Source organism: Hevea brasiliensis, chromosome 18 (genome assembly GCF_030052815.1).
Source record: "Hevea brasiliensis isolate MT/VB/25A 57/8 chromosome 18, ASM3005281v1, whole genome shotgun sequence".
Lineage (NCBI taxonomy): Eukaryota > Viridiplantae > Streptophyta > Magnoliopsida > Malpighiales > Euphorbiaceae > Hevea > Hevea brasiliensis.
In genome coordinates, this window is record NC_079510.1 from 25,666,924 (window position 1) to 25,686,927 (window position 20,004).

At 33.4% G+C, this 20,004-nt stretch overlaps 1 protein-coding gene across 3 annotated transcripts; it reads left to right on the plus strand.

Moving 5' to 3' along the window:
- The first annotated feature begins 725 nt into the window (after positions 1-725).
- Positions 726-14,504, plus strand: LOC110670531 (bZIP transcription factor 16). Of its 3 annotated transcripts, none has more exons than XM_058140427.1 (13): positions 726-1,232; positions 1,754-1,866; positions 1,962-2,018; positions 2,131-2,205; positions 3,193-3,282; positions 3,383-3,442; positions 3,533-3,702; positions 4,771-4,825; positions 7,612-7,654; positions 7,745-8,034; positions 13,282-13,359; positions 13,456-13,581; positions 13,716-14,095. In XM_058140427.1, the coding sequence occupies exons 2-13, from the start codon at positions 1,795-1,797 to the stop codon at positions 13,809-13,811; spliced, it is 1,212 nt and encodes a 403-aa protein (XP_057996410.1). In that variant the 5' UTR covers positions 726-1,232; positions 1,754-1,794; the 3' UTR covers positions 13,812-14,095. The 3 variants fall into 3 exon arrangements, with proteins under 3 accessions (XP_057996410.1, XP_021688307.1, XP_021688316.1); XM_021832615.2 differs by lacking the exon at positions 13,716-14,095 and adding an exon at positions 14,111-14,504 and having other exon boundaries at positions 730-1,232; positions 1,740-1,866; XM_021832624.2 differs by lacking the exon at positions 13,716-14,095 and adding an exon at positions 14,111-14,504 and having other exon boundaries at positions 731-1,232.
- Positions 14,505-20,004: the final 5,500 nt, after the last annotated feature.

The following is a 20,004-nucleotide window of genomic DNA, read 5'->3' on the forward strand; positions in this document are numbered from 1 at the left end:
TATAGGTAATAATAGAATTTGGAAAAACCTAAAATCATCAACCAGCTTGCATTTACTATTAGTGTTTTTAACTTTTAGGTAGCATCTGTCTATTTTTTATTTTCAAAGACCTCATATTATAACACAAATTTTTATTATTTTATTTTTATTACATTAAAGTTAATAATTAGATTAATATACAAATAATTGGATTAATTATAGCATACAAGTTTTCATAAAAATATAATCAAATTAATAATATAATAATTTTTAAATCTCTTCTAAAAAAAAACTCTCTTCATTTTATTTTAAGTGGTTTAAAAAAAAATTTAGCTCACTTTATTTATCTTTTTTAAAAATTAAGAAAATATTAATTATTTTTTTTTCTAATTTTATCTCTATTTATTGTTATTTCCAATACATTTATCTATTTTTTTTTTATCAGATCTCTCAATCTTAATTAAATATAAGAGGATGTTAGATAATTAATTTGAAAAAATTTAAAAGGACACGTATAGAGTTATTTTGATATAAATATTTTTATTTATAGGATTAACTAAATTAATATTAAATTTTAATAAATAGTTATATTGAATAGTTAGATAATTATAAATAAAATAATTATAAATTAAAGCTGGTAACATTAAAAAAATTTTCCCGACCACAAACAAAAACAATAATTATTTTATTAAATTTTGTCAATTCTGAAAAAATCATAAATTAGGGTATTTCCAATTTTATAAGATGTGATATAATAACGCGAAAGCTAAAAAAAGCCATCTCTAGTCCCTACAAAAATTTCAGCTTCCTCCAACCATCAACGATTCACCGTAATCACAACCAATGGCCATCGCCCCATCATCATAAATTTGGAAATCGCTCACCTAGCTAGACCTAGTGGAAGTGGACTGCAATTGAGGAAAGGATTTTCTTTCCTCTGCATCAGCGACTACCGTACGACGACCCACACACCGTTAACTGTGAACCTTCAACGTCTACACCCATAACACACCCATAAACCGAACAAACCTTAATTTCTGAGCTCTCCCAAATTCTTATGTTAATTTTAATATATATATATATATATTTTTGTAAATGCTCAAATTATTCTCTTCCCGTATTGTTATCCCTTAATCTTTTCTAAATTCACCTCTGTATCCTCCATTGGCGTTTTTGGTTATCAATTTCGTAGATTTCTCACTTCTTCAGTGGATCAGGATTCGATTTTGGTCATTTTGAGGTTCTAACTGCTGGTAATTGATTTTTTTTTTTTTTGAATCTGCATGAATTTGTGAGTTTTAGCTGTTAATTTGCATGATAATTTGAATTGTTAATATATATTTTAGGGTTTTGTTTTATTAGTTTCTTTTGCTTTTTTCCATTATCAGAAATATGTTTTTCTTTTGTTTGTTTTGGGTCAATTGATATGCTTTCAATTCTACTGATAAAATTTCTCCTTTAGATGCATGATACGCCTATCTCCCTTCCTTTTGTTTTGTGTATCTTCAGTAATTAATTTGTAGTGGTCGAATTATTCTACTTGGCAAATAGTATTCGTGTCTTTGCATAAGCGCTAATGCAAATTTGATTGCTCGGAATCTATTGAACTTGTTAAATGTTCCTTTCCATGGGTTGGTTATAATGTTTGCTGCAAATTTTGGCGTTGCTGATTCTTTTTTCTAGCAATTTTAGTATATGGTCTAGTTTGAGTTAATTACCGGTGTATAACGGATAAGAAGTCCCTATTATGATGTGAATAGTGGTCATATTGTAGGATGGTTTAAAGAATTATTGGAAGGTTATATATATATAACTATGGGCAGCAGTGAGATGGATAAACCAGCGAAGGAGAAAGAGGCAAAGGCCCTGGCTAGCGCCAGTGCGCAGGTCTACTTGTGTGTTTATTAAAGTCGTTATTGCTCATTTTAGATTACACATTTTTACCTGCCCAAAGTGAACCAGTTTAGTCTTGTTTTCTTCAGGAGCTGACTTCAACTACCAGCACTGGAACTGTAAATCCTGATTGGACAGGATTTCAGGTATGGTAAATAAGGGCCTTCCTTTTTCTTTATTAAAAAAAGGAAAGAATAGAGGGATTTTTGTGTTCATTAGTATTGAGATTGTTATGTGTGTTGGTTGTTTTTTCAACAGGCATATTCTCCTATACCTCCACATGGGTTCTTGGCATCAAGCCCCCAAGCTCACCCATATATGTGGGGGGTTCAGGTATTCATGATTTCTTCGTGATATTTAGGGTTTATGCATCAGTTATTATTGAAGCTAAATACATATAACAGCTTAAATTGGCTAAATTTGGATGTTATGGTTTATGTTAAAGATTGAATGTTTGACTCTCAAGAAAGAAGGTAGTGAGCACTTAGGAGAGATTGAAGTAATAAATCTTTTTAACTATTTATTCTGGAGATGGACTGACTTAATTTATTCTGGAGATAGAATGAGTTAAGTAGGGCATTGGCATTTGCTTGTAGCTAAAGTGGAGCTCAACTAATGTTTTTTTGTGCTTTGATGAGCTTGAGCATGATAATTTGCCTGATTGAACTTGTTAATTAACCTCGGTCAACATGCTTTTTCGCTTCTTCTCCTTTTTTTTTTTTAAAAAAAAAATTATTAAGATTGTGCTACTTTTTTTTTTGAAATTTTTTATGAAGATATAACTTGTTGCAAAAGAATTTGTCATAGCAAAAGAATTTGTCATTTGTTTTCATACTAGTTTTGCTTCAAAGTGTGAACTCAATTTGTTATGATATTGTTTTTAAATAAGTTTATCTGGAATTTACGTTGGTTTTTGAGCATAATATCTAATTCAATTAGGACCTTCTGCTAGGCTTTTGCAACTCCATATTAATTTGTTGAATGCAAGTTTGAAACTCAATTGTTAGCTTTTCCAGAGGTTTGACTTTAAGCTAGATTACGCTTGAATTAACATGACCATCAATTGAAACGACATCAGTTAGCTAATGTGCTATATGCCCTTAGCCAATAAATGCAGTAAATTATTTTTCAATTGCATAAAATTTTTGTCTCATCTAATCTTCTTATGATTTAGATATTCTTTATGCTGATCTTATTCACACTCTTCTAGTATGCTTAAAATCTTTTCATTGTAAAAGATTTATTGTTTTTGTTCAGCTTATATGATTGAAACTTGACAATGGAAATTGGTGCAGTTCTAATGTAAATTTCTCATCGCAGCATATCATGCCCCCATATGGTACCCCACCACATCCATATGTTGCCATGTATCCCCATGGTGGCATATATGCTCATCCATCCATTCCTCCGGTATTATTTTTTTTCATGCTTCACATTTTTTTCCATGCAAATTATTCTGTTCTCTTCATATTTTTTATTCATCAAAAAGTTATCCTTTTTCCTTATATAGGGATCTTATCCATTTAGTCCTTTTGCAATGCCTTCCCCAAATGGTATCGCTGAGGCATCTGTGAGTTTTCTGTGCCAAATTTGTCCGCGATTATTGCTACTTATAGGAGGTGTCTTACTTAGAAATTAACTTGAAATAAGTTTGGTATAGGGATATACACCTGGCAGCACAGAAGCAGATGGCAAGCCTTCTGAAGTGAAGGAAAAATTGCCCATTAAAAGGTCCAAAGGAAGTTTGGGCAGTTTAAACATGATTACAGGGAAGAATAATGAGCTCGGTAAAACATGTGGAGCATCTGCTAATGGAGTTTATTCTAAAAGGTATTATTGCCTAAATGTGCATGAATGGAATATGTGTTGTTGGTAAGATAATTGTAATATTTGTTGGTAGTTTGTAGATTTGTGCCTGCTGATTGGTAGGTGGTAGAGGTTTGGACTTTGAATTTTGTTCCAACTTCCAAGCTACCCATTTATGTTCCTTTGATTTGAAGTTTGGATGAAATTGTACACAACAGAGGAAGGAGGCAAAGTTTAAGTGATAGCCAGTTGTAACTAAGATATTTGATGGGATGCAAGGAAATCTATGGATCCCTAACAAAAAGCCATTTATAGAAGGCCCTTTCTCTGTCCACCTGCACTATCCTGATCAGATTTAACCTTTTGTGTTCTATATTAATTAGTTTAATCGGTGAAAATTGCTTATAGAAACTAAAAGGATGTGTTTTCGTACATTCTTATTTTTGAAGATTATTTTGCAGTACGTTTTTAGTTCCAGGGAATGGAGGATCGTGTATCGCCCTGGCTTACAGATTTGTGTTTCTCATTATTTTTCTGGCTACTGAAAATTTTGATTATTAAAAACGTTAATGTGTTTAGGTGGTGTTAGATAGTAGCCCTAAAAGTAGATATTTCTGAGTAGAAAATAGAAGAAATAATAGAATCGGGGGGGGGTGGGGGGTGGGTGGGTTTGCCGGAGAGAGAGAGAGAGAGAGAGAGAGAGAGAGAGATAGAGAAGAGAATTTTAGAGAGAAGATAGAGAATATTATTGATCTGAATTCAGAATTCAGAATGCCTAATACAGGTATTTCAACTCCCTTTTATAACAGATTTCCCTCCAATTCCCTAATAATTGCTCTTAACAACTAACAGCTGTAACTACTCATAGTTTCCCTTCAAAACAATTAACAACTACTCAACAGACCTAAGAAACTTTTCCTCCACAATTCTGATCTGCTTTACTAGCTCAATTACATATTCCTTTCCTTTTTTCTGTATTTTCTCCTTCTATACAGAACAGGTGGTCCCTTTTTTTCAGTGTCTTTTGGCTGCATTGACTTATTAGTATTTCCAAATAGATCTATTGATGTTGAAATTACTCTTGATATGTAGTGCTGAGAGCGCAAGCGAAGGCACAAGTGAAGGAAGCGATGCAAATTCTCAGAACGTAAGTGCAATGCAGCTCACTTTCGTTTATGGATCTGAACTTCTATTTACTGCCTTATGCTCTATTCTATTTGCATCAACCACTTCAAAGGTGGATTATCTGTTTCATGAACTTTGTTGCTCAGAGGGTTCCTTAGTTTTTCCAGAAGTTGATGGTTGTCTGCATGGCCTTTATAAATGTTTCGACTAAATAGTGTAGCTTCATATAATCTCAAGCACTTGTGGGGCATTGTTATCAGTAATAGTACATTTATAATGACAGCATGAAAATTTGGTTAGGTTAAATGTTGATTAGCTTTCCCTTTTTCCATAAATTTTTTCTTTTCTGATCAAGGAATATGTAAATTAGTGCTAATGATCACGTGTTAGATTTGCAAGTACAGTTAGTCTGTGCATGTACCAATTTTATGGAGTCAATAAATTTTTAGGAATGTTGCTGTTATCACCTTTGAATGTTTGGGCTGAAAATCACACCACACAACTAACTTCAGTCTGGCTGTCTTGCAGCCTTTTTTTTTTTTTTTTTTTTTTTTTAGCACAGTATACAATAACTTAATGTTGCAGTAGATGTCTACATATCCCTCAGGAAGGGGAAAAGATACCATGTAATTGGAACTGTGGCTTCCTGCTAATTTCTATTAGCCAGAAAGTATATCTGCAAGAGGGCATGTATTATTGCTAAGCATTAATTTGCATCCATATATCTAAGATTACAAGAATTAAATTTATTAATATCCAACTTCGAGGGGGTTTGGCATAGCTTATGAAAATTAGCTTATAAGCAATAATTTAACCTTATAAGATTTAAAATTTTAAGCAATCACATGTTTGGTTAAAGTACTTATAAGTGGCTGATAAATAGTTAATATGTTTGGTGAAAGTAGCTTATAAACATATTTATTTTTAAAATTACTAAAAAGGGTATTAAATGAAATGTAATACGGTATCGTAATCAGTTAAACTAGCTTATAAACATGGTGCCTATAAGCACCAAAACAAAAAGTTGATCCCCCTAGTTTATTTTTTTTAGCATATAAACAAACATGTCAATTTATTTTTAGAGCTTATAAGCTTGTTGGACAGGCTTATAAGCTAAGACAATTTGTATCCTGGTTATGGCTTGTCCAATTTCATCTACCCTCTAGGTTTGGCTATTGGTAAGGAATTAAGCTTCTTTGGGATTATGTTCCTCAATGCCATTATATGTAACTACGAAACAGTTTTTTCCATTCTTCATGATATCAAAAGCATTGTCCATTTGAAAAACTCATTTAAAGAAGACGGTCTACAAAACACTGGATAACTAAATTTTAGAGCATATGAAAATGATATTTCTTGGATATTTTAGAAACTGATTCTAGATAATAAATTGTAATGTGAAGAGGATTCCAATTGCATTAAAAAGTTCCTGAAAGAGAACATCTTTATCTTGCCTCCAACAAATATTGTTATTTTTAAAGACCATTTTGTGATAATGCTTCAATAGGCGCCTCAAGTTTTTTGGCAAATTTTTAGGAATCGATGTGCTGCCAAGTTGGCCACTGAGATTTGAGAAGCCTGAAGGGACAATGATAGTGTATGTTTTTTTTTTTGTTTTGTTTGCGGATGATATTGTTTGCGGATGATATTGTTCTGATAGATGAGACACGAGAAGGAGTCAATAGGAAGCTAGAACTTTGGAGAAGTACTCTAGAGTCAAAGGGTTTTAAGTTAAGTAGAACGAAGACAGAGTACATACATTGCAAGTTCAGTGAAGGCCAAACTGGTAATAGGGAATGAGTTAGTTTGAATGGAGTGGTACTGTTCCAAAGTAATCACTTTAAATATCTAGGCTCAGTCCTTCAAGTAGATGGGGGATGTGAGGAGGATGTTAGTCATAGGATTAAAGCCGGATGGTTGAAGTGGAGACGTGCCACGGGAGTTTTATGTGATCGTAAGATTCCCAATAAATTAAAAGGAAAATTTTACCGTCTGACCATAATGCCAGGCTATGTTATATGGTAGTGAGTGTTGGGCACTGAAAGAGTCATATGCATCTAAGTTAAGAGTTGCAGAGATGAGAATGTTAAGGTGGATGAGTGGCCATACTAGACTAGATAAAGTCCGTAATGAAAGTATTAGAGAAAAGATAGGAGTGGTGCCAATTGAAGTTAAGTTGAGAGAAGGGAGATTAAGGTGGTTTGGTCATGTGAAGCGTAGACATACGGAGGCTCCAGTTAGACAAGTAGAGCACATTAGGTTAGAGGATAGAAAGAAAAAAAGGGGTAGACCTAAATTGACTTGGAGGAGAGTAGTACAACATGACTTAGAAGTATTACACATTTCTGAGGATTTAACCCAAAATCGTTCAGAGTGGAAAAAGCGAATCCATATAGCCGACCCCAAATTTTTGGGATAAAGGCTTAGTTGAGTTGAGTTGAGTTGAGTTGAGTTGAGTTTTGGGGGGGGGGGGGAGTTTAGGGGAGTGTCTTTGGCACTATTTAATATTATTTGGTGGGCCCTTCTACATTAATTGTTTGTTTCTTTGTTTTTTGGTTATAATTGTTTGGGCGCGGTGGGGGTGGGGTGTGTGCTTTGCTTTTTATTCAAGCCTTAAGATGGTCTATTTAAAGGGTTTCAGATCTAGGCTTGTTTCTGAGATAGCATGCTGTTTTGCCCTAGTAAATTTTGTATGTTTCATTCATCATATAGGACAAGGACTTATGGAATCAAGGCACTTTCATTATTAGTTTTTATTCCCCCTTGTAAAAATATTCTCATACATTCTGATTTCCTTGACCTTTGTAGGACTCGCAAATGAAGTCAGGTGGAAGGCAAGATTCTCAAGAAGGTTCAATTGTAATAATTTTGTTGTATCATGAGTCACTATGTTGGCAATTACATGTTTATTAATGAAGAATTTCTAATATCTATATTACAGCTGATGCATCTCAGAATGGTGGTTCTGTGCATGGTCCTCAGAATGTAGGACAGAGTACGCCTAATACAATCATGAACCAGACTATGCCTGTCATGCCAATACCTGCTACAGGTGCCCCAGGAGTGCTACCTGGACCCACAACCAACTTAAATATTGGAATGGACTACTGGGGAGCCCCAGCTTCATCTACTATCCCTGCAATCCGTGGGAAGGTTCCAGCTACTCCAGTAGCTGGAGGAATTGTTACTACTGGATCTCGGGATACTGTTCAATCACAGATTTGGTTACAGGTTAATCTTTGTCCATGAATTGTTTGTTTCAAACTGTAAATGTTTTTTTTTCCTTTGTCATTGTTTTACACCAACTGCCATGAATTATATGCTCACAAACCTGCACGGTGCATGCTGCTGCTGATTGAAGTAACAACTTGTGATTCTGATATATCCTGGATGATATCTCTAAGTCAAATTTTCTTAAAATAGGAGGAAAAAAGAAGTATCCTTTGGGTGCATAGGGTTCTCAGAAGCTTCTTCTAATGCATGAGAATTAAATACTTGTGGACAGGGGGTTAATTAAGCTTATGCAACTGCATCTATTAATATCATGCAATTGTGCACGTACGTAGTGCTCTTAATTTCCTTCTTGGTCATATTCTAATAGTTCCAATCAATATTTTAAGCAAGTTTTTTAAGGTTCCAACTTAAATACAAAATTGGATTAGTCAGCTTTTTTGCTTCTAGATTTCAGGTTTTATCGAATTTATTGACTGTTGAAACAACTCACTCATGAAGCAATTTGGTTTTTGGCCATCTGCAGAATTTAAATTCTGTTTCTTTACAATAGAAAGATCGATTGTCAAAGCACCTTTTTTATAGAGAGAATCAAAATAATAATTCTTTGGTAATTTGTAACAAATATATTGGAGCTTTGATTTTTTGGTGTCTCTCTCCAGGATGCATCATTTAAACCCTGTTATACTGCAGTTTAGGATTTAGATGAGACTTTGTAATTTATTTATTTATTTTACCTTCTTTCTATATTTATTTTATGTTTCAGCTTCATTGTTATCTATTAGTGTCTGGTAAGTGTTTCTGTATTTTCTAGGCTCTATATACTGATGTTAAGGCAGCAGCAGCATAGTTGATTTCTTGATATGCTAGATGCTTTAGGTTATTGCATCAAAGTAGTTGTATTTTCTTTACAAGAGATGAACTAATAGGATTATATGGTTTACTAACCTGATGAAAGTAAAGAGAGATTTGGGGGAAAAAGATAAAACAATCTTTCAATTGAAGCCTCAATTTTACGAAGTTCTTTTGTTTTTTTGAAATTTCATCTGCCATACTTTTTTTTATGATAATGGTAAAGATGTGTCATATATTGGTGCTAGAAATGATTTATGAATTTGTGGTAATTACCATGTGGCAGAGGTTTCTGTTAGGTAGAATCTAACAGAAGATATTCCAATAGAAGATGATAGAAGGAAAGATAGAATAGAGAAGAAAAAAGAGAGAAGATAGAAAGATCAAGAAGAAGAGGGAAGAGAAGTAGCATTATTGTTCCAGAATTCAGAATGCCAATACAAGAAAGCTAAATCCTTTTAATACACATTTCCCTCCAATTTCTATAACTGCTCTAACCTCCTCTAACAGCTGCAACTACTTACAATTTCCCTCCAATTACTAATAACTACTTCAACAGATTCTCAACAATTAACAAACTTTCGCTCTTAAACAACTACTCATGTGCCCATATGCCTATTATTATCCTTATTTCTATATCTTCTTCTCCTATATGTAACTATAGCCCTTCCATGAGAGCATTCCTGACCCCAAGAATGCTGGAAGTCAGGGAACTAGGTCTGTAGAAAGCTTCTGTCTTCCTAAATGGCTTCCTCATCAGACAAATTAATCCACTTAACCAAGTCTTGGACTACTTGCTGACCCCCTCTCTCTACAGTTATGGTGCTAAGAATGCTGGCAGGACCCACAATAATTTCATTCTCATGCATAGCAGGCAGCTGTGTTTGAGGCACCACATTATCTCCTACCTTCTTTTTAAGGAGAGACATGAAATACAAGATGGATGGCTGCATTTTCAGGCATCTGCAGCTTATAGGCAACCTGCCCCACTCTCTTTAAAACTTGGAAAGGCCATAAAATTTAGCTGCCAACTTCAAGTTTTTCTTTAATACCAAAGAGCTCTGTGTATATGGCTGAAGCTTCAAATAAACCCAATCACCTTCCTGAAATTCTCTCACACTAAATTTCTTATCTATTTGTTGCTTCATCCTGTTTCTAGCTTGCTCCAAATTGGTTTTCAAAATATCATGGATTTGCTGTCATTGAACATAGAAGTCAGCTACAGCCTGGACTCAAGTTTCAATAGGTAATACAGCAGGAAGAGTAGAGGGATAGTACCCATATAAGGCCTCAAAATGGGTCTTTTTTATGGAGCTACGTTATGTAGAATTATACCACAATTCAGCTAGAGGCAACCACCTACTCCAAGACTGAGGTTGATGATGACATATACACCTCAAATAGGCTTCTAAGCACTGATTCAAAATGCTCAGTTTGCCCATCCTTTTGAGGATGATAGGCACTACTATAAGAGATAGTAGTTCCCATTTTTTTAAAGAACTCTACACTGGATAAGCAGAATTATCTCCATTGCACTGAGCACAATCAGCACACTGATGCACCCACTGAAACACATCTGAGTGGATACAAGGCCAGTGAAATGCTTTTGCAACCTCAAATAAGTGTTTGGCATGCCATAATTGCCCCCCATTGCACTATTATGATATTGCAATCAATTTCTTCCTTAAATAGTCACTAGTGTCCACATACAACCTTTGTTCATGATACAAGAGCCCTTGCTTCGACTGATACTTGGAATGAGCAGCATCATCTGCTGAAAGTTGAGCCACTAAAATATTAGCTTTATCATCTTGCTTGTTGCTAGCAATTAAGAGGTTTTTCTAAGTTGGAACAATTACAGAATGAAGTGCATAAACCCTTTGAGTAGCAGAATGTGGCTTCCTGGAGAGAGCATCTGCAGCTTTGTTATCACTCCCTCTTCTATAAAGATTTTTATAGTCTAACCCCAACAAATTAGAAATTCCTCTTTGCTGCAAATTTGTGTGAAGTCTCTGCTCCAATAGATACTTGATGCTTTCGTGATCAGTCTTGATATAAAAGGTGCCCTGTTCCAGATAATGTCTCCATTTAGAGACAGCATATGTAATGGCCAATTGCTCTTTTTCATAGACTGAAAGAGCTTGATTCCTCACTCCAAAAGCTTTTGAAATATAAGCTATAGGATGGCCATGTTGTTGCAGAATAGCATCCATACCCATACTGCTTGCATCAATCTCGACTACAAAGGGTTGTGTAAAATTTGGAAGGGACAGTACTGGTGCTGAAGACAGAGCTGCTCTAAGTGACTCAAAAGCCTTCTGAGCAGCTGAAGACTAATTAAACCCATGCTTCTTAAGTAAATCAGTTAATGGTTTACAAATAAACCCATAATGCTTAATAAATTTTCTGTAGTAACTAGTGAGGCCAAGAAGACTTCTCAACTCTTTAACTGAAGAAGGGACAGGCTATGAGAATATAGACTGTATTTTCTCTGGATTTGTAGCTACACTTTCACCAGAGATGATATGGCCTAGATAATCCACCTGCTTCTGCTCAAAAGAACACTTGGACATCTTAGCAAAAAGCTGCTGGTCCTGCAACACCTTGAATGCAGCTTCTAAATGCTCCAAGTGAGATTCTAAATCTGGGCTGTAAATGATAACATCATCAAAGAAAACCAGTACAAACTTCCCAAGATATTTCTGGAATATGTGATTCATCAACCTGTGAAATGTAGCAGGGGCAACATTAGTCAACGCAAAGGGCATAATAGTAAATTCATAATGCGCTTGATGTGTCTTAAAGGCAGTTTTGGAATGTTCGCAGTCTCCATACGAATTTGATGATAACCAGCTCTCAAATCTATTTTACTAAACATCTCAGCACCATGAAGTTCATCCAACAAATCCTCAATCATAGGAAAAGGGAATTTATTTTTGACAGTACTATCATTCAATCTCCTATAATCAATACAAAATCTTCATGTTCCATCTTTCTTATTTATTAAAAGGACTGGTGAAGAAAATGGGCTAGAGCTTGGCTGAATGATTTTTGAGGTTAACATATCATTCACAAGTTTCTTAATTTCGGTCTTTTGGTTATGGGGATACTTGTATCTATATGGTCTTACATTAATAGGTTTTGTGCCTGGCAGTAAGGAAATGCTATGGTTGTGGGATCTAAAAGGAGGCAAGGAAGTTGGTTCTTCAAAGATATGGTGGTATTTATCATGAAGAGATTGAATAGCTGGATCTATAGTACCTTTAGAGACTGAACACAATAAATTCTCTTGCTGTAGAAAAGAACCTGCAGCAGATGGTGCCAACTGCTCCACATAAAAGGGGGGTGATTGAAAATCATGTCCTTGCTTATGAATTAATTTCCCAAAGCTAACACATTCCTGTAATACACAAGATTCACCACCATCTCTGGTTCCTTGTAATGTAACCCTATTTCCATCCTTACGAAAAGAAATCTTTAACCCTTCAAAATAAGAAAGTATAGGATTAACACTTTTCATCCAATCCACTCCAGTATTATATCAAAACCCCCAAATCTAAAATCCTCATAGGGAAAGAAAATTGATGCTGCTGGACCTGCCAATGAAAAACAGGAAACATAGTAGAACTCACTATTTTTCTGCCATCAGCCACTCTCACTACTTTCATCCAAAATGTATAAGTGTTACCACTATCTACAAGAATCACCAGCTGCCTATATTTGTATCTCCCAAGAAATTTGATAGTGTCTATACCCTGACTACCCTCTAACAGCTGCAACTAATTACAATTTCCCTCCATTTATTGATAACTACTTCAACAGATTCTTAAAAACTAACAAACTTTCCCTCTTAAACGACTACTCACGTGCCCATATGCCTTTTATTATCCTTATTTCTCTATCTTCTTCTCCTATATGTAACAGTTCCCTGTCTAAGATGAGTATCTCACAATGAAACTTCACTTTAGAATTTTTCTCAACCCACCCTATTGGCTGTCGGTGTATGTTTGTATATAAGACATTGTAACAGGAAGCCCTGTTGTCTTGGTAATACTAGGGCAAAAATATTATTCCAAAAATTTATGCACTTAAGAAAAGGAATTCAAGTTTTGTTTTTAAAAGACAGAAGAGTGTGAGAAATGAACTTTGAGGGGGAAAACTGGAAATTATAAATGGTTCAATCTGCAGAAAAAGGAGTAGAATGTGAATGGCAGAGAATGGGAGTGATGCTGTCTTTTTCTTATATTTTTAATTGAAATTACTGTGTCAAATCCCATTTATCTTTTGAAAAGCAAATTATTATTAAAAGACAGCAGCTTGCCAGCTGCACTAGTATTCTATCATGATGGTCATAGTCTCTTATGTATTTATGTATTTTTATTTATTTATCAATAGGATGAAAGAGAGCTGAAGAGACAGAGGAGAAAACAGTCAAACAGAGAATCAGCTCGCCGTTCTAGATTGCGCAAACAGGTAATGAAGTGCTCTTCAGAATCCGATGCTTTACAGCTATATCCCACAATATGCCTCTATTTGAATTAATTGGGTTGTGTGCGGCTTTTGAATCAGGCTGAATGTGATGAGCTGGCCCAGCGTGCTGAAGCCCTAAAAGAAGAAAATTCCAATCTGAGATCAGAAGTAAACCGGATCAAGGGCGAGTATGAGCAACTTCTTGCAGAAAATGCATCTCTCAAGGTGATGCTCTTTCCTGGTTTGATCAGTTTGATATTGGTTCCTTTTTTTTTCCCCAACTTTAGTGATCATACCTACCTCCCTGCACTGGGTATACAATGAAGAACTAGTCAGCCAGATCATTTGTGTCATTACAGTTACAAGCCCTGAAAAATTTTACTCAGAAGAGAGCAGCTGATCCAGTGGTGGGCAGAACTATGCAGGAAATTCAAGTTGGGAAATTTGATCAATGAACAATCGGGAATAATTTTCAATGAAAGTGCCTTTTATTTTTATTTACACTGATTTAAAAATAACAAAAAAATTGATTTCATTATAGTGTGGTTTGCGGTTGGTTGAAAATGATCATCTTTGCAAATGGCACTCAAGACAGTCACAACAAAGCATGTCTTCTTGGACAATGGAAAGGCTCCAGATATGGGCAACAGACCCATTTTAATGCTGTTATGAGACGGAATGTTTAGAGTTACCAAAATCTATCCTTCGAATAAAATTGCTAGTCTGACTCATTTTGGTTTGTGTATTAATGCAGGAGAGGCTTGGGGAATTTCCTGGGCACGAAGAATTTAGGGCTGGCAGGAATGACCAACATTTGGGCAATGATACACAAAAGACTGGACAAACAGACCATGCGTAGTGTGGTCACTCCCCGTTTAAAAAAGCCGCTTTTCAGGAGCTTACCCTAACCAATTAGTAACAGGAGTCATTTTGCATAGCATGTAGTTTACATTTATCGAAGCTGACCTTTACAATTTTAGGATTTGTTCCTCTCATATCTTCCTAAATTTCATATTGGGTCCACTTTCAACAATCGGAGAACTAGGATGGTATGTAAGTGAAATTTGTGTCATACCCCGTTTCAAGAGGGTTGTATTTACGCTGATAACTTTTTGTTCCCTTTTTATTTTACTTTGTTATCCTTGTAATTTTCTTTTCAATTTTGGCTGATCTAACCACATCGTGATTATGAGAGCCTTAATAAGATTTATCAAGGGTTCTAGTTTACAAATTAAAATTTATCAAATTTATGGGAGGAAATAAAATATTGAAAGTGTATGTAAGTGATGGACTAAAATATAATGATGTATTTTATTGAATTTAAAATTTATTGTATATTTATGATATTTATACAAAGTGAAACAAAAGTTATGAAGAATAAAAGTGAGACAAATTTGAGTATATAATTTCTTTGCATGTAAATTAAAATATGACATGAATTTAATAAATCAAAATATTGGCGTCTATTTTTACATCGATGTGTGCCTGTGTGATTAGGGCTAATGAGGAGACTAATGATGAGAACAAATGGCAGTGGACGTGTATGAACATAAATTGAAGGATTCTTATCAATTACATTACCAAATTAATCTAGGCGTAGATGATTGAAAATTAGAGTTTAAGGGTTGGGAAATGGTAATGGACAAGTATGAATATAAATTAAAGGCTTCTTATCAATTAAATTACCAAATTAAAGTAGGCTTCGATGGTTGAAAATTAGAGTTAAGGGTTGGGAATAGGTAGAAAAGGTTAAAAAGAGCTTAAAATTGATCACTAGAATTAGCTTTGGATCTCTTGGCCATATGGAAATGGCTTGCTAAAGAGCCTTAAAAGGCAAGCTTGGCCCACTTGGGCTTGAGGTGGGGCCGTTTAGTGTTTTTAGCCTTGGCCCATGGAAAGAGGGTCCGATTGTGAACCCTTCTAGTGCTTCAAATATTGAATAAAGCAAGAGGAAGGCGTTTTGTATTCATACATTTTCAAGGACAGAAAAATCAAAACTACCTTTGCTTTGGAGAATTTAGAAGAGAAAAGCCTTTACATTATGTCTAGACAAGATTTATATCAGAAATTATGTCCAGATAAGGTTTTTAATTATAAAATCTAATTTTAAAATTTTATCTTATTTTAATTATTAAATGATTGTTCAAGGTGTTGGCACTATGGACAAAGACTTGTCAGAGTTTGGTGTAGAAATAAAAGAATGCCAAGTGATGCTGAATTCAAGCTCAGGGTTCTCTTTATCTTGGATTAATAGGCAAACTAACAAGGTTGCTTATGTTCCAGGTAAGCTGTCTTAAATCATGTTGGCTTTGCTGTTTGGGATATTGTTCCTCCTTTTTTATTAATTTTTTATTTAATTTTTTTATCCATATTTTTTCACTTAAAAAATTAATTTTACTTGAGTGCATGGAATGAGTCTATTAGCTCTGATTAATTTAAACCGTTTAAGCTAAGTTTTTCTTTATTTTTTAATATAGCTTTAAGATTAAAATAAAAAACTACCTTATATGATTATATTTATCTCATTTACTATACTTTATTTTTTAAAATAATTTGAAGTGACTTTATTTATAATAAAATATATTTTACTTATTAAAATAACATTATAAAGTAAAAAAAAAAATACAAAAAGAAATCACACGATAATGAATATGAGAATTTAAATATATATATTTTTTAAATTATTATCACTAATACATTTTAGCCTATCAATTTATAAAATCATAACCCTATATTTTTTTAGACTATATATAATTATTAAATAATTGTTATAATAAATTATAAATAATATATTCTATGATAGCTTATATAAATAATAATTGATAGTTTTATGTGTTGACTAAATGACTAGAAAAATAAAAATTTTTATAAGTTTTTTAAATTTTAGCGAAATCTTTTAATTTTATTAAATTAATCTCAAACTTTTACATTAGTTTCACTCTTAGCAATTAGTTTAATTAGATTATTTAATTGACAAAAGTAATTGAAATATTTGCATACATTTTTAATATTAGCCAATCATTTTATTTTTTTTATCAAATTTAGCAGCTATTCTAAAATTGATAAAATATTATTCTAATTAATTTTTCTATTGTTTTGAAAGTTGTAATTATATTTATTTTGGTTATATTATTCGTTCTCATTTTATATTTAAAATATTTAATTTTTTATAAAATTTTTTGCCTTAAATTTAAAATAAAATTATGAGAAAGACGTGAGTTAAAAGTATAAATAGAAGGAAAGAGAAAATAAATTAAAAATAAAGTTAATAATATTAAATATATTATTCATTTATTATATATATATATTTTGTAACACTCCTATTTATATAGCCTGGTATATTTCACTATTCCGGTGATCGGTGTCGGTCCGGACAATTAAGGGGATTAGAACCACATTTAAGACAACTAGATAAGCCCTGAATACAAATAATTAGTAATTGTCAATTAGTTAAGTATAAATAAGAAAAACAAAACATAAGAAGTTAAATGAGCCGAGAGTCACAGTGATGGGTGACCTTCTCAGGAAGGATTGCGAAGTCAATCGTAACTCAAATTTCAAACCGGAAAATGTGACGCCGCGGTCCTTAGGACTATTACGAACACAGTAAAAAAGAGAAAATCATGAAAATGAATTGTTAATCAAGTCAAATAATTAGGTCAGAGAGCCAGAAGAAATATTGAATTATTTGCAAATCGGATTGAACCGGCGAGGGGCAATTTGGTCAATTGACCCCGAGAGCTGACTCCTGACCTAACTGTCAAATAAAATCGGAGAAAAGAAAATTTGGAAGTCGAAAATTAAATTAAAGAACTAATGAAAAAATTAAATAAAAAAAAAGAAAAAAAAAGAAAAGAAAATGAAAAAGGTGAAAAGAGATGACATCATGCATGACATCATGCATGATGCCATAAATATTATAATTAATATATTTAATTAATTAGATATTTTGGTCTTCCATAAGATAAAAATTCATAAAAGAAAAGAAAAAAAAAAACAAAAAGTTCTTCTTCCTCATCCCTTGCCGCCTCACTCCCTCTCTCACCCTCTCCCTCACTTAAACCACCATTAAAGCTCATTTTGAGCTTGAGGAAACACTAAATCCCATCCTAGAAAACTTACTTACCAACCTTAAACCTTGTTAATTTCACTTGAAAAGAAGTTTGAGCAAGAAAAGGAAAGGAAAAAAAAGAAGAGAATTGAGGAAGAGGAATTTCAAGTGAGGTAAGCAATCTAAATTGAAAATTTTAGTTTATTGATTATGTTTGTGGTTTGAGTAACCTAGAAATTCATTTACAATCAAAAGAAAACATTTGTGGAGGACCAAAGGGAATTTCGGCCAGCCTATGAAGGGGAATGAATTGCATGAGTTTGATTGCATTAAACTTGTTAGAATACTTGAATGAGATGTAAGAGTATGTTAAGATGTGTTGAATCAATCAAATATAACAATTAGTGTGAATTAGGGTTTTGCACCTAGGATTTGGAAGACAAAAGTGTGAAAATTTGTTAAATGATGTGTTTGACTTTGTTGGTGATGAAAAATGGTCACTTGTGACCAAATGAAGTGTGATGGAAGTGTTGGAGTTGAGTTTAAATTCGAATTCAATGTGGTCATGCTGCAGGCAGCAGGACCAAGGTCCCTTTAAGGGACCAAAACTAAAACTTTACAAGTCCAATTGGTGTGAGGCTAATTGGGAATGAAAATAGACACAAAATGGAACATTTTTTATTTAGGAATTATGCCCAAAAAGTGAACAAAACCTAGTGAACAAATTGACCAAATCTGGATTTTCTCAGTCTGCCTTGTATAAACTGACCAAATGAATAGTGTTTGTTTATTTGGCTATAACTTGAGCTAGGCAGGACTAAATGACCTGAAATTTTACCAGTGGATAGTTGAGATATAGACCTAAAACTTTCATGAAGAACATAAACTCAAATTATTCCATTAACCAAGTCATTTGACTACCCCAAGTTGATAACCTAAAACTGCCATAACCAAAATTTGCCCAGAAATTTGGGTTAAGTCCAATCCGGCAACCATGATTCAAATGGCTATAACTTGAGTTACAAAACTCCAATTGGAGTGATTCAAAAAGGAGAATAAACTTAAGACAATAGAAAACATTTTCTATGAAGAAAGTTTTGCCAAATTCTAACAGTAAAATGACCAATGGAACAATGCAACTTAAGACACCAAAACTAAAAATTTGCAAATTTGTCTAAAAGACTTAGAATTTGAGTAAACAACCAAAACCAACAAATTTAGTGACCAAAATGTGGTATGTGGGTGAAGTTGGAATTCCCATGCCTATTAAGCCTTAGAAAGTCAACAAATTGACTTGAATAGTATCGTGAATAGTAACTCCGAAACACAAATTTTAAAGAATGCCAAGTTTAGCATATTAAAGCTAGGTATAAGTGAATTTGAATTTATTTTTGGATTTATGATGAGTTATGATACTGAAACACTGTGAAACTGTGTGTTTCAGTTGAAAAGAACACCGGGAAAGAACCCGAGGAATCGAGTCAAGGCCAAGAGGCGACTCGCTTAAGGTTTGTGCACAACTAACTATTTTGTTACTTTTCACTTCTAAATTGATTTGAACAAGTTTATTTTATTATTTATAATTTTATTGTGTTGAGGATTTAAATTTGTTGAATGAAATTGTATAAATTAAATGTAAATTTTCTTATGCATTTAAGGATTTATTGCATGATTTTGAGGATTGTAAATTTTAAGTTTGATGTGTTGCCAACCTTGAGCATGAATTTATGATGATTAAATATGTTGATGATTTGTAAACACGTTGTAAATAGAAATTGTTTTGAATATGATTTGAAACTACAGTTGACATGGTAAAATTTATTGTGAATTCTCATTAGCATGTCTAGTGAGATATCTCCTCCACTAGATGGGGCGAGTTTCTTCCTCTCTAACTTGCCAGTTAGGGAAGAATTTGAATGAGTACTCATATATACTAGCTAGTCTTTGTTCGTCCCTTTTAGCCTCGGTTATTGGGAGAGTGTGAAATGTCATGGTGTACAACACGGCATCTATTTGAATTTTGGGTCATGGGTTCAACTGTGTGGATTGTTGGCAACGCCCTTTAAATTATACATAGTTTGATAAATTGTAGTTGAAATAAATAATTTGTCAGTGATTCAAAATATTTTTGTATTGTTTCGGTATTTAAAAGAAATGTAGATAAATAGTTACTATTTGATCAAAATGTTATTCAAATGAATAATTTGCATGAATGAAAATATTGATTTCTGAACGTTATGAATTTTGAAGAATTTAGAAATTTTAAATTTTTATTTGTTATGAATTGTCAGGCATAACTTGTATTAAGTTTTAAATTATTAGTTTGTACACCACTGAGTTCACGACTCAGCGATAGCTTTATATACTGTCGCAGGTGAAAGGATTAATAAAGCAGCTGAGCAAGATTTTTGAAAGACATAGTGAGACTATATTCTGGTATATCATAGGTATACCTTTGTACTTTAGATTTTGATGTAATTCTGTAATTATATGTATAAAATTTACTTTGAGCAGTTGTATCAATTCTTTTGTAATATATTTTTGGATTGTAATGAAATACAAATTATTATAAGGTTATCTTGAGATTTTATGTATTT